The sequence below is a fragment of the Sander lucioperca genome, chromosome 18 (genome assembly GCF_008315115.2).
Source record: "Sander lucioperca isolate FBNREF2018 chromosome 18, SLUC_FBN_1.2, whole genome shotgun sequence".
Lineage (NCBI taxonomy): Eukaryota > Metazoa > Chordata > Actinopteri > Perciformes > Percidae > Sander > Sander lucioperca.
Genome location: NC_050190.1, coordinates 13,240,120 through 13,252,698, shown reverse-complemented (window position 1 = coordinate 13,252,698; position 12,579 = coordinate 13,240,120). Strand labels below are relative to the sequence as shown.

Here is a 12,579-nt window from a genome sequence, read left to right as displayed (position 1 = left end):
TTAGCGCTTGCGCACTTGCAAGCAGTTATTCCCACCCTTCTCCACCCATACAGGAAGCTGGACTGCTAACCAGCTAGCTGTCAACAAAGGGCAAAACTGTACGAAAACAGCAAATCCATGTGGAAGTCGGCAGAATTGCCGACTCTGAGCTCCTTCCTCTAAATTGCATTTCACTACGCCGCCAGCTGAATCTTGAACATGGCGACAACTGCTCAGCTGTTCGAGGTAAAATGATTGCTGCACCGGAGAGCTGTGTTAGCTGTCAGGCTAGCTAACTATCATTAACGGTAGCTTAAGCTTTAGCTTGAGTCATTTCTCCTGAGTGTGTAACGTTATAGAGGATTAACAATTACCCACACAGCTGTCGTAAGATAGAAAGAATAGGGACACATATAGTTTATTGGAGTTATTCTGGTTAATGTTATTGATTGTTAACGTTAGTGTGCCGTACATAAAAAAACGTGCAGTGTGTAGTAACGTTAGGTTAAGTCTCTTCTGTATGATAGCTGGTGTTTTGCTGATTTTTTATTTTTTTGTGTGTGAGGTAATGACCAGTACACTCATCACTTCCTCTCCCCCTCAGGAGCCCTTTGATGCAGATGAGTACATCGAAAGGTTGGCATGGAGGACACCTGGAGGAGGCTCCAAAGGAGGAGCTGAGGCATTTGACCCTAAAAGGTACTGCTGGCGTTTGTCATTCACATTTATTGTACACATCTTCCTTTCCCTGAACATGAGTCAGTAACTCTGTAGAATATATGTTTTAAAGAATCTTTAGCCTCTCTGGGATAATGTAGTCCTGATTTGACAAGTCTAGGTGGAGTGTTTTTTTACTTTAACCTGGTCCAGTGTGGGCTTGATGTGAAATCTCCCTTTATTGCATTTTCACAAATAGAATACAGCTTTTACAAATCTGAAACTGTGTTTTAAATAATCGTTAGCCTCTCTGTGACAATGTAGTCCTGATTGGACAAGTCTAGGTATAGTGGTTTTCAAACTGGGCCTCATGTGAAAAAAAACAGTGAAATCTCCCTTTTTTATTGCATTTTCACAAATAGAATAAACCTTTTACAAATCTTTAAAGTGGGTTTCAGACAGCTTTAATGCTTTACCTAAAATATCTAACAGGCTTTCACAACAGTAAGAGGTGCAAAAAAGAAGGATCAGTCGCTCAGCAATGTAAGTTGTTTCCCTTAACCTTAACTGCCGAATCGAACGCTGCGAATCGGAAGCTAAATTCAGCGTCCTAGGTTTTAACCTCAACTTTGGTGACAATTTGATAAAAATCATTGCCAATGTGTCACCTGGTTACTAAATACATTTTTGCTGTCTCATATTAATTTAAAAACAACGCACCAATGTTGCCCTATCAAGAGTATTTTTACACAATCCCAATGTACAACAGAGAGATAATTGGTATGATTTATTACTGTCTTCCTGCCCTATTCCATAATGTGATTTACACCTCATCCTTTCAAATTATCATTTAAGTTGAATAGATATTGACAATAAGATATTCTTCCTCTATCAAGTCAAGTCATGCTAATAAACCAGAAAATACCCATCTCTATTTACATTATATTATGGTCTTTACCACAGCCTGCCAAAGCTTTTTTTGCTCCAACTACAGTCTTGTCTGCACTTCTAGGCAACTTTTAAAGGGGTTAAGAGTACACATTTGGTTTCAGCTTTCCAAACATAATAAGATGTGTAATTAGATGTTTTTTTTGAAGTTGAAAGTCTTTTAAAATAAATTTAAGATTTATTTATTTGCAGCTGTCCGTATCAACTTGCTAAATACTCGGAGTAAAACTGAGTTAGTCCTCCTGCACTTACTAAAGCTCATATTAGTCTCTTCTATGCTAAGTTAGTGTTTTTGATGGTTGGGTTGGGGAAAAAAAGCAAATATCTATGTTAAGATTTTGTTTCATGGTATTTTCACAGCTTGTTGTTATGTTTACACTTGGGGTCCGAGTTATTTCTTGTAAGCAAAAACGCCATAACAGTTTAACTATACTGTGGATCCATCCTGCCTTATCTACTTCCTCCACAAAACCGTTGCCACCACCTCCTCGGAAGCTCTTAGCGAAGAGTCAGAGACAACATATCTGTGGAGGCCACCATACTGTGAGTCACCAGCCAGGGAATGAGTGTCTATTGGGAAGGGATGGGAGATGTCTTTAAGCTGTAGCCAGTGCTGAGGGAATTAGTCAAGAGATTATACACTCATCATTTTGGGATGTTTCCTACTCTGTGAAATGTGGTGCTGACTTAGAACATTTGCTCTGCAGTCCTGATGGCACTTAAAATGCAGCTGACGAAGTTGCTAGTTTTCAGAGCTTCTTAAGTCTGGGGACCCAGGAATTAAGCCTCCGGCACTATTCTGTAACTATAACAGCGAGGTCAGTGGGACAGAGTTAACCTTGTGGTACCCAATTAGTCCTCTAGAGTAAGAGCATTTTGTTTACGTTTTACTTGTAGTGTATGTTGATTAAACCACTGTGAAGATCTACAGTCTTTCTTTTCTCTGTGATAGGCTGTTGGAAGAATTTGAGAACCACATAGAAGAGCTGAAGCAGTTGGATGAGAAGATCCAGCGGCGGGTGGAGAAGCTTGAGCATCAGTGTCACCGCGAGGCCAAGGAATTTGCCCACAAAGTTCAAGACTTGCAGAGAAGCAACCAGGTGTGTTGTATGGTCAAGCAGCCATTCACACCCACCTGAATGTCTTTAACCTTTAAGTTCTTTTTCATTCATTACTTTACAGAATGACTCTTTTCATTACATTTCCTCTGCCATTTGTCAATTCAGGTGGCCTTTCAGCATTTCCAGGAGCTCGATGAGCATATCAGCTATGTGGCAACCAAGGTTTGTCACCTTGGCGACCAGCTGGAGGGGGTGAACACGCCTCGGCAGAGGGCTGTGGAAGCTCAGCGTCTGATGACCTACTTCAACGAGTTCTTGGATGGAGACCTACGCAGTGACGTCTTCAATAACCCAGACAAGGTGCGTATTCTGCATACGTTCCTTCCATTCACTCCTGTGTGTGTGTGTGTGTGTGTGTGTGTGTGTGTGTGTGTGTGTGTGTGTGTGTGACCATTGACGGGGACCCCCGCTGTGGCACTGCTGGAGGTGAGAATGAACAGGATTATGAGGTAAACCATCCATATTAATTTGTCAAATTTATCCCTTTAGTTGGATCCCTCGGCTAATTTGGATTAATAAACTGTCATTTGCTGTCTGACAATAGCTGGCTGATTGACTAGCATGGATGTCAACATGCTCATGTCAACCCTAATTGCATTTACAGAAAGTTGTCTGGGAGTGAGAATTTGGTTGGTCCTCAGCTTTGTGTCGCATTACAGCAGCATAGAGCTTGTGGCATTATGGTACATGTAAGGGTGGTAATAACATGCATGCAGGAAGATGAGATGCACACTTTTACTTAGTTCCTGCTGACACAGGGACCATGTTGATGTTAGACAAGTGACCCCTGAAAGTTAGATTTTGCCGTTTTCTTAGTGACAGTAGTGAAATTGGGATGCTTTAGATTAATTCCTGTTAGTAGCAACATCATTAGTGGATGCAGAGCAGCGTGTCTGGGGGTCAATCCCAGAGACGAGAGCTGGAGATGGAGCTAGTTTTCAGGAAAGGCATGCAGAAATATCTGGCCAGATTCCTTTTCCTGAGCATACCTCCAGACAAGGGGGAAAGAGGAAAGCTGCAAGTGAATAGCTGAAGGGGGATGGCTTTGCTAATCCTTCTGAAAGGGAGGGCTGGGCCGCCAGCGTGGAGACAAGTGCTGCTAAACCCTGACTGCAGGGAGACGGCTACATTACTTACATGGGATTTAGCTAATCTTAGCTGGGGGACAGATACTTAGAAAACCTTCGCCGAGCAGAAAGGCTGGATCCTCCTCACGGGAGCAGAGTAATGATGTTAGCTGAGGCAGGCATCTGCGGGAACAGAGGAGTTGCGGACGGCGGGCCTTTCGTAGGTCTGGGGCTTTTTCAGCCAGTGTGTATGTCAGGGGGGAGGGGGTTGTCGACAGGGCCCCTTTTTTTAAGACAGATATCCCTGGCCGGACAGATTATTGAAGGCGATTTAGACTCCTGTGGGATTACAGCCCATTCATAAAAGGCATGCCAGTATAGAGTTGGATGTGCTGCTAAATCAGGACTGCTGCTGTTGCTGCTGCCAATGCCCAGGTGAGCGCAGCCTGTCTGTTATCAGCTCCCTGTTCAACATGAGGAGGTGGAGGAGGGCAGCTCTAAAATGATGATCCCCCAAGTGGAGACACCGCCGGCGGCCTGCCAGCTTTCTGTCTAGATGTCCCCTCTCATGGTCCTGTCGTGCTCTTTTTGCCTCACTCACCTGACTCTCGCTCTCTCTCTCTTACACTCACTCTCTGTCTCTCCTTCAGATTAAGGAGGCTGCTGATATAATTCAGAAGCTGCATCTCATTGCCCAAGAGCTGCCATTCGACAGGTGAGTCAGGCATCCTGGAGGCAGCTTTAGACAGGAGCACTGTCAAACAAGGGAAAGGTGGTGTATTAGTGATGTAGACTACTCCTCACAGTGTAATCCCACTGCAGGATATATCGAGTATTATAGTATTTTAATTCAGTATCATAATATGTTTCTAGAAATTAAACGCACATTTACTTCTTAAAATGTATATTGGGATATAATGTGTAATTATCTCTTTGAAGATTAATGATCTTTTCCTCTGACAGATTTGCAGATGTCAAGGCAAAAATTGCAAGTAAGTTTATTAAAAACTAATCATGTCCCTATTATAAATACACTAGAAGTTAGCTACAAATGATAATATTATTTTATGTCTTTGTTTGTGTTTGTTTGTGTTACTAACCAGGTAAGTACCATGACCTGGAGCGGCAGTTAATCCAGGAGTTCACAGCTGCCCAGCGCAGGGGTGAGATTGGACGTATGCGGGAGGTGGCAGCGGTTCTATTGCATTTCAAGGTGACCTGGAAGAATCATATTTGATAAATCAATTTGATGTCTACATTTGATTTTTAGTCCACATTTAACCATCAGTCTTTGATAATTGGGATAGTCACTCGCTTCATACATGATATACTAATTATACCAACATGCAAGTTTTCTTCTTTTTCATCTCTAAATGTTGCATTGGATCTGCCCTTGAGTGATGTAATCTTGCAGAAAAGTAACTTCTGTATCTTTTGGTTCAAGGGCTATGCACACTGTGTGGATGTTTATATCAAGCAGTGTCAGGAAGTGAGTGTAAAAAGTTATACATAATATTCCACTTGTTTGTTGGCCAGTATTATCCACAGACTCCTTGTTAACCCTTTGTTTGTCTCCATAGGGGGCCTACCTGAGGAATGATGTGTTTGAGGACACTGCGGTCCTCTGCCAGAGGGTCAACAAGCAGGTGGGCGAGGTCTTCAGCAGCCCAGAGACTGTTATGGCCAAACTCATCCAGAACATCTTTGAAAACAAATTACAGGTATTTCTATTAATTCTCAGTTGGTTAGTTTTATTTAGACATGCCTTATTTGTCATGTTACATTTGACACCTTTTGTGTCTGCAGGCCCACGTTAAGGAAAAACTGGATGAGACTCGACACTCTGATGTAGAACAGTACCTCAAGAACCTCTATGACCTTTACACCAGGTATTTAACTTGTTCACATATTTTTTGATTCACTTCCTGTCTACACAGTAACCTTAATGCTTACACTTTTACACACTTCTTTTACACATTTTTCAGGACCACAGCATTGGCCACCAAACTGACAGAGTTCAACCTGGGCTCAGACAAGCACACTTTCCTGTCCAAGCTGATAAAGAACATCTTCTCCTCATACCTGGAAAGCTACATTGATATGGAGAGGGATTACCTTCGCTCTCGAGGTGCCATGATTCTGCAGCGCTACTACGACTCCAAGAATCACCAGAAACGCCTAATTGGCACCGGCAGGTCAGATTTTGGATCTCACTTTTTCCCACATCAGGACCCGTTAGGATTAATTATTTGAATATGTTTTACAGAAGAATAAAAATAATAATGGTGTAACAAAATAATCACCATCTGTGTCTTTCTGCAGTATCCAAGAACTGAAGGAGCGGATCAGACAGCGCACAAACCTCTCCCTCGGCCCTGTCATAGACACCCATGGGGAGACCTTTCTGTCCCCAGAGCTCGTTGTCAACTTGCTGCAGGAGACGCGTCATGCCTTTGAGAGATGCCACAAGGTGAGGCTACTAAAAATAAGTTTTTTTTTCTGCTGAGAAAAGCAGTTTTAGAGAGAAAATCCTGCTGGGCTAAAATAGTTAAATGTGTTCCCTTTCTTTCTGTTTGGGGTGACACAGCTTTCAGATCCTTCAGACCTGCCCAAGAACGCCTTCTCAATCTTCCTGCTGCTGGTTGACCATCTGTGTGTGGAACACATCGACTACGCCCTAGAGATTGGCCTCTCAGGTACATCCAATTCAGCTCATTATAACCGTAACCTGTACTTGCTGAATGTTTGGATGCTCACTTTAGCTATGTCCCAAATCGGGGAATGGATTCTTTGAGGGATGCAGGCCACAAATGTGTGTCCTTCACAGGGCCCAAAGGCCAGACTCAGCCTGTCTCCTTTCTAGATGAGACAGTCCAGTGTCGTAGAGACTAAAACTAACTGTGCATTCAGGTAGTCCTTGTCAACTCCTAAAGTAACATTTCCAGTAGATAACAGCAGTCAACTCCATGCAAGTTGGATGATACTCTAATCACAATACAAGTTATCATGTATTACATAAACACAAGATGGACAACTGGGAAGTAAGTGGTTCTATTTGTCTGTAAATCCAGTAGGGCTGCAACTAACGATTATTTTAATAATCGATTAATCTGTCGATTATTTTTTCGATTAGTCGGATAAAAAAAACAAAAAAGCATTAATTTACATCAACTCAATACATACTTACATACATACTTGTTGTTTTAGTTAATAGTTGTGTAAAGGTAAGTAACCCAAAGAGCAGATACAGACAACACACACACACACACACACACACACACACACACACACACGTTCACTTGAAGCTTATTCATTAAATTATTACCATCATTGTAGTAAGTGCGAGTTAAGTTCATTTGTACACCACATTTAAACACAGCTTAAGATGACCAAGTGCTATAAAAGAACTTTAAAATGAAATTAAAAAGTACAACACACACAAATATATTTGTCAACAATAACTGATATGGGACAAAGCACAGAATATATACATGATGAAAATGAATGGGCCAAAAAAGGCGAGTGAATAAAAACGTGTCTTTAGTCCTGCCTGCTTTAACGAGCTAACGCTAGCTTGTCATGCTTGTCAAGCTGGATAACGAGTAAACACCACACCAGCACCAGAAGAGGGACGTTACGTTCCTCACTTCAAAACGGAACAAAAGTAGGATTGTGTAGTGACTTTACCCTGCTGTTGAACTCCCTTCCTCCTCATCAAGGACTCCAACATGTTCACGTTTTAGGTGCTGAATCGTCACGCCCGTGCCATGCCGTGTCGCTTTTGCTTATCTTGCAATTAACATGTTTTCGATTTATTTAGTGTGAAATGCTCCCACACGTTGGGTGACTTAGGTCGTACTGATTTCTCTGCCTCCGCCATGTGTTTCAGAACGACGTTAAGGGTCTCTCCGGTCTCTCTCCGTATTTCCTCTACTCCGCTCTGCTCTTTTTTCTTTTCTTTCGCTCCGCGCCGCACTCAACTCAATTGCTTTTATCTCCGCGACTGAGTGGCGTGTCGCGCGACACAACGAATCGATAATGAAATTCGTTGCCAACTTTTTTAATAATCGAATTTTATCGATTTTATCGATTCGTTGTTTCAGCCCTAAAATCCAGTGATTATTCTATCCAGACTGCTAACAAGGAGAAACAGTAGAGTTTGGAACAGATGGTTCACTGTGTAGATTCTAAAGTGGCTTTTTCATTTGTGTACTTACCAGTTACTCATGACTACCTGAAGGCAAATATCTGGCAAATATATCTATTTATAATATAGCTGCATTTCTTACCTGCATGTGGAGGAACCTAATCGGTCTTGCTCTGATGAAGAGGCGTCATGCGATGTCACCACAGTTGTTTTGCCTTAGTCACCTGAAGGGAAACACATGCTGTAAAATTCACATCTGGGTACTGCCATTCATCCATAGATACTACATAAAATAATACACTATCAGGGACGTTACATGTGCCTACTACTGTTTATACCCTTTGTCATGAACCAGATGATGCTTGTTGCTATGGATACCATTAAATGATACAACCAACAAATTGTATCGCAGTTAACAAAAAATGAGAAATGATCCGAGTTACCTTGATGCACTGCAGGTGGTGCCTCTGTGGCATTTCTTTCATTCTATATGTGGCTGAATACAGGAGCTAGCTTATCGGTTTCAGGCAGCTACAGTGGAACTAAATATGTTTATTCATCTCCCAGTGCTCAGTTCATAAGGTATATTCTTCATCAAAGAAATTCAACACTGATGTCCCTGTAGTTTGATTGCTTTCTCTTCACTGTCTGATACAGAAGCAGAACATTGCTGTAAATGTTTTTACATCATATTTCTGTGGTATCAACCCATAGAGAGCAGGCAACAGTGGTTTTCTGCCCTGTGTGAATCATATTGATTTATCCTTTCCCTTTTGGGTTTTTTTCTGGCCTTTTCTCTCTCCCTTTTCTCTTTGATCTACAGCAATTCCCTCATCAGATGCCAAGAATGCCAACCTGTACTTCCTGGATGTCGTTCAACAGGCGAACTCTATCTTCCACTTGTTTGACAAGCAGTTTAATGACCAGCTCATGCCTCTAATAAGGTCAGTTCTAGGTCAAAGTTTAAAATCATATAAATTCCATAGTTTTTGGTTATTCTATTGCCACTGCCTCTCATCATCACATGCTTTTTAGATTTATATACTTATTTGATTTTACCTTTTTAAAATGTCTCCAGCTCATCTCCAAAGTTGGCAGAGTGCCTGCACAAGAAGAAAGAGGTGATTGAACAGATGGAAGTAAAACTGGACACAGGAATCGACAGGTCAGTATGTTTACAAATTGCTCTTATGTGTAATGTGTTTCATAACTTGCAAACAAAAACCAATAATAGAACAATCAGTGGTCTTTAAAACATTTTCCAATGTATTTTTTGCTACACATAGAACAATAAACTGCATGGTGGGACAAATGAAGCACATCTTGGCAACAGAGCAGAAGAAGACTGATTTCAGGCCTGAGGACGAGAACAACGTCATGATCCAGTACACTACAGTAAGAGATACAAGGCCTCAGCTTCCACCACTGAGCTCACATGCAAAGCAAATCAGCATATGCAACTTTGAAATCACTTATATCCGACTATCTTGTTGTTCTTAGAATAAACATTGATAGTTTTTGAAATGCCTTCGGTTTTTGTCAGTTGTTTTACCAGCATGTTGTCCATGTGTCCCTGTGTTTCTTCCCGCCTGGCAGGCCTGCTCCAAGGTATGCGTCTACGTCAGTCGGCAGGTGGAGCATGTGCGGAAGTCCATGGATGGGAAAAATGTGGACACAGTGCTGACGGAGTTGGGCGTTCGTTTCCACCGGCTCATCCACGAGCACCTACAGCAGTACAGCTACAGCTCAATGGGAGGCATGCTGGCCATCTGCGATGTGGCTGAATACCGACGATGCGCCAAGGATTTCAGGGTGAGTGTGGGGGGGGGGGGGGGGCATAGGTCCAGGATACACTGGTCACAGGGCAAAACATGGCTCCTCCAACAAAGAACCTTGTTGTGTTTGTTATTAGGTTAGGTCAATTTAGGTGAATGCTCTAATTGTTAATTTTACAAATACGTACAAAAAGGGTTGCAACTTAAAATGGAACAAATATTATAATATTATAAAAAAACTTCAAATTCTCACGTAGGAGACCCTGGAACCTTCAAATGTTTGACATTTTAATTTGATAAACTTAAAATGATTAAGTTATAAAACATTCTTGTTGAGAAATTTTCTGTCGATTGACCAAACGATTAATTGTCCAATCATATCGGCACTACACACAAGTAGATGCTGGAATGGAGGAGATGGGGCATGTTATTCAAGCATTGTGGCCAGGGCTGTAGTACTTGTCCGGAGTCTGTTGTCTCGGATTTGTCTTGGACTCGTTGGTATTTAGACTCGGACTTGTCTCGGACTCGGCTATTGGACTCGCCAAATATTCTAGTTGGTCTCAACCGAGTCCAGCACTATATGCTGTTTTTCTAAAGTAACTTCCTCCTTCAAAACAAAACCATTGATGAAGCACGCTCGTTCAGTAAACAGGTATTAGTTTAATTCAAAATCCATCTAGAATGGGCATTGACATTGGTCGCCTGGTATAAGCATCATATACCTCAATCATCAGGCTCCAATCATTTTCATTTTGGCCACAGACACAATGTCAGCATGCACTTTGTACTATGGATTCTTCAGGACAAGTAATAAGGAACATATTAAAGTAAATAATATGGCCTAATTTGATCCTATAGTGTGTCACCCTGCACTTTTGATTATTACAAATAAAGCAAAATTATCATCTTAAAATAGGAGATATACTGTTTCTCACATCACATAAATAAAATTATAAAGAGGTACATAAGTGGTCTTGAAGAGGATTCTTTTTTTTCTGTCTCTCTCTTGACTGTCTCTCATTTAGACTCGGTCTTTACTTGGATTCAAACCTCTTTGGGCTCGGTCTCGACTAGTCCTGTTCTTGGACTTGTCTTGGACGCGACATAGGTGGACTTGACTACAGCCCTGATTGTGGCCATAGAGATATGGGCATTAGATACAGGGTTTACATCATGTTTTGCTCACTAAGTCACAATACAATGAAACCTGTGATTTATAATTTAGACCAGAGCATTGAGACAGAGACAGCCTTGTGTGTATGCAGGGAATACCTTGGTGTTTATAGTTTACAAAGTATAATAGTGTTTGTGCTTGTCTGTTCTCCAGGTCCCTCTGGTGCTGCAGCTCTTTGACACACTCCACGCCCTCTGTAACCTCCTGGTCGTTGCCCCTGACAACCTGAAGCAGGTGTGTTCAGGTGAGCAACTCACCAATCTGGACCGAAATCTCCTGCATGCCTTCGTCCAGCTCAGAGTGGACTACCGTTCAGCCAGACTGGGCCGACACTTCAGTTAATGACTCACCTCGCTGCCCTCCGTCCAGTAACCCATGCTTTGATGAGACGATGCACCTTGGAGATACCCATCCCTGCTTCAGAGAATGCATCAGCCTGGCCCCAGCATACAGACTTTACTGGGGTTGCTTTGTACATCATGGAGACTGCTCCTTAAATGTGGGAAATGTGCATTTTACCTTTGTTCATTGTTTATTTCTCCAAACTAAGGAAATTTAAATGTCCATTGAATTAAGATTTTCACTTGTTTTTAAATACTAATCCACCACCATGGCTAAGATTTTCTGACATAAGTAAAATGACAGCATTGATTTCTGTACTTATGCAAAAAGAAACTTTTCTTGATTGTGCCAAATATAAAAAATTATGTGGCTGCAATTGTGCACAGGTATAGTCCCTAAAGCTGTTGTAAAGAGAAACTGTCAACAATCATGCTGTAACGTCAGATATCAGGCGTGCAGTAGCACTGTGTGTTGGGAACAGCTACCCTTTGTAATGAAGTTCAGGGGACCTGACAGAAACGGCCCCAACCAAGCATGAGATATAGAGCTCTGTCTGGCTAAAAGGGACCCATGACCACCTCTCTAACCTTTGACCTCTGACCACAAAGTACAGGTCAAGAGGCCATCACAGAGAAGTGTGATCTGAACTACTAACAGGTCTGAGAACCTCTCTGGATGTTTGGGTGGTCCCTTCTTAGGCTAAGATGACTGGTGTGATGGGTCAGTGAATATGTGTCTCTGTAATTGTACAGATCAACACTTGCTCATCCAGTGGTGCACACAGTCCAAAGACATTGTTGGCTGGATCTGCAGTGTTTCTGGGTCAGGGGACATTGACATGTTCACCTCTGCTGATTAAGGAAACAAACTAGAGTGGACTTCTTCACACAGGGCTTATTTGGTCTCAGTCACTGTCTTCTGCACTAAAACAAGAAGGCAGATCCTGTCCCTGATGCCTGAAAATGTCTCCTACGCAAAGCTGCTGCTCCCACTGTACTGCTGATTACCTTAATTAGTGACTCATTAAAAATATGTTGCATTTTATAATTGTCATCCTTAATAAATGGGGAGCTGTGAATAGAAAGTTTGGCCAGTTCTCTAAGCAAATGTCACTTTCAAAGTGAGAAGAAACAGTCTGCCTTTCTGAGGAAGTCATCATGTATTCATGGGAATTCTTGCCACCAGAGTAAAGTTCTTTCTTAGACTTCAGGAAGTGAGCAGAGCCAGAGGGGATTAGATATCTACGAGTTGATGAATTGTGTGCAGTAGTCATGGACTGGAGGAGAGCCGGGGAGATAGAGACGCCTGAGAGCTCAGTTCCAGCTCCGGCTGGTTAGTGTTGTGTAGAAGGTACACACGATGCTGT

The 12,579-nt window shown here is 42.1% G+C and overlaps 1 protein-coding gene across 1 annotated transcript; it reads left to right on the top strand.

Annotated features, from left to right (window-relative positions):
- Positions 1–22: 22 nt before the first annotated feature.
- exoc5 (exocyst complex component 5) lies at positions 23–12,297 on the top strand. The gene is made up of 18 exons (XM_031278710.2): positions 23–225; positions 584–678; positions 2,537–2,684; positions 2,811–3,005; positions 4,423–4,487; positions 4,736–4,764; positions 4,876–4,985; positions 5,217–5,261; positions 5,353–5,493; positions 5,579–5,661; positions 5,758–5,967; positions 6,095–6,242; positions 6,360–6,468; positions 8,743–8,863; positions 8,998–9,084; positions 9,206–9,314; positions 9,516–9,731; positions 11,025–12,297. The coding sequence occupies exons 1-18, from the start codon at positions 199–201 to the stop codon at positions 11,211–11,213; spliced, it is 2,127 nt and encodes a 708-aa protein (XP_031134570.1). The 5' UTR covers positions 23–198; the 3' UTR covers positions 11,214–12,297.
- Positions 12,298–12,579: the final 282 nt, after the last annotated feature.

What these genes read in the sequence shown, in the direction of transcription:
- exoc5 (XM_031278710.2), top strand. Translation starts at nt 199, where the DNA reads ATGGCGACAACTGCTCAGCTGTTCGAG. An exon ending in CAACTGCTCAGCTGTTCGAG is followed by an intron (nt 226 to 583) that starts GTAAAATGATTG and finishes TCTCCCCCTCAG; the next exon opens with GAGCCCTTTGATGCAGATGA. An exon ending in CCTAGAGATTGGCCTCTCAG is followed by an intron (nt 6,469 to 8,742) that starts GTACATCCAATT and finishes TTTGATCTACAG; the next exon opens with CAATTCCCTCATCAGATGCC.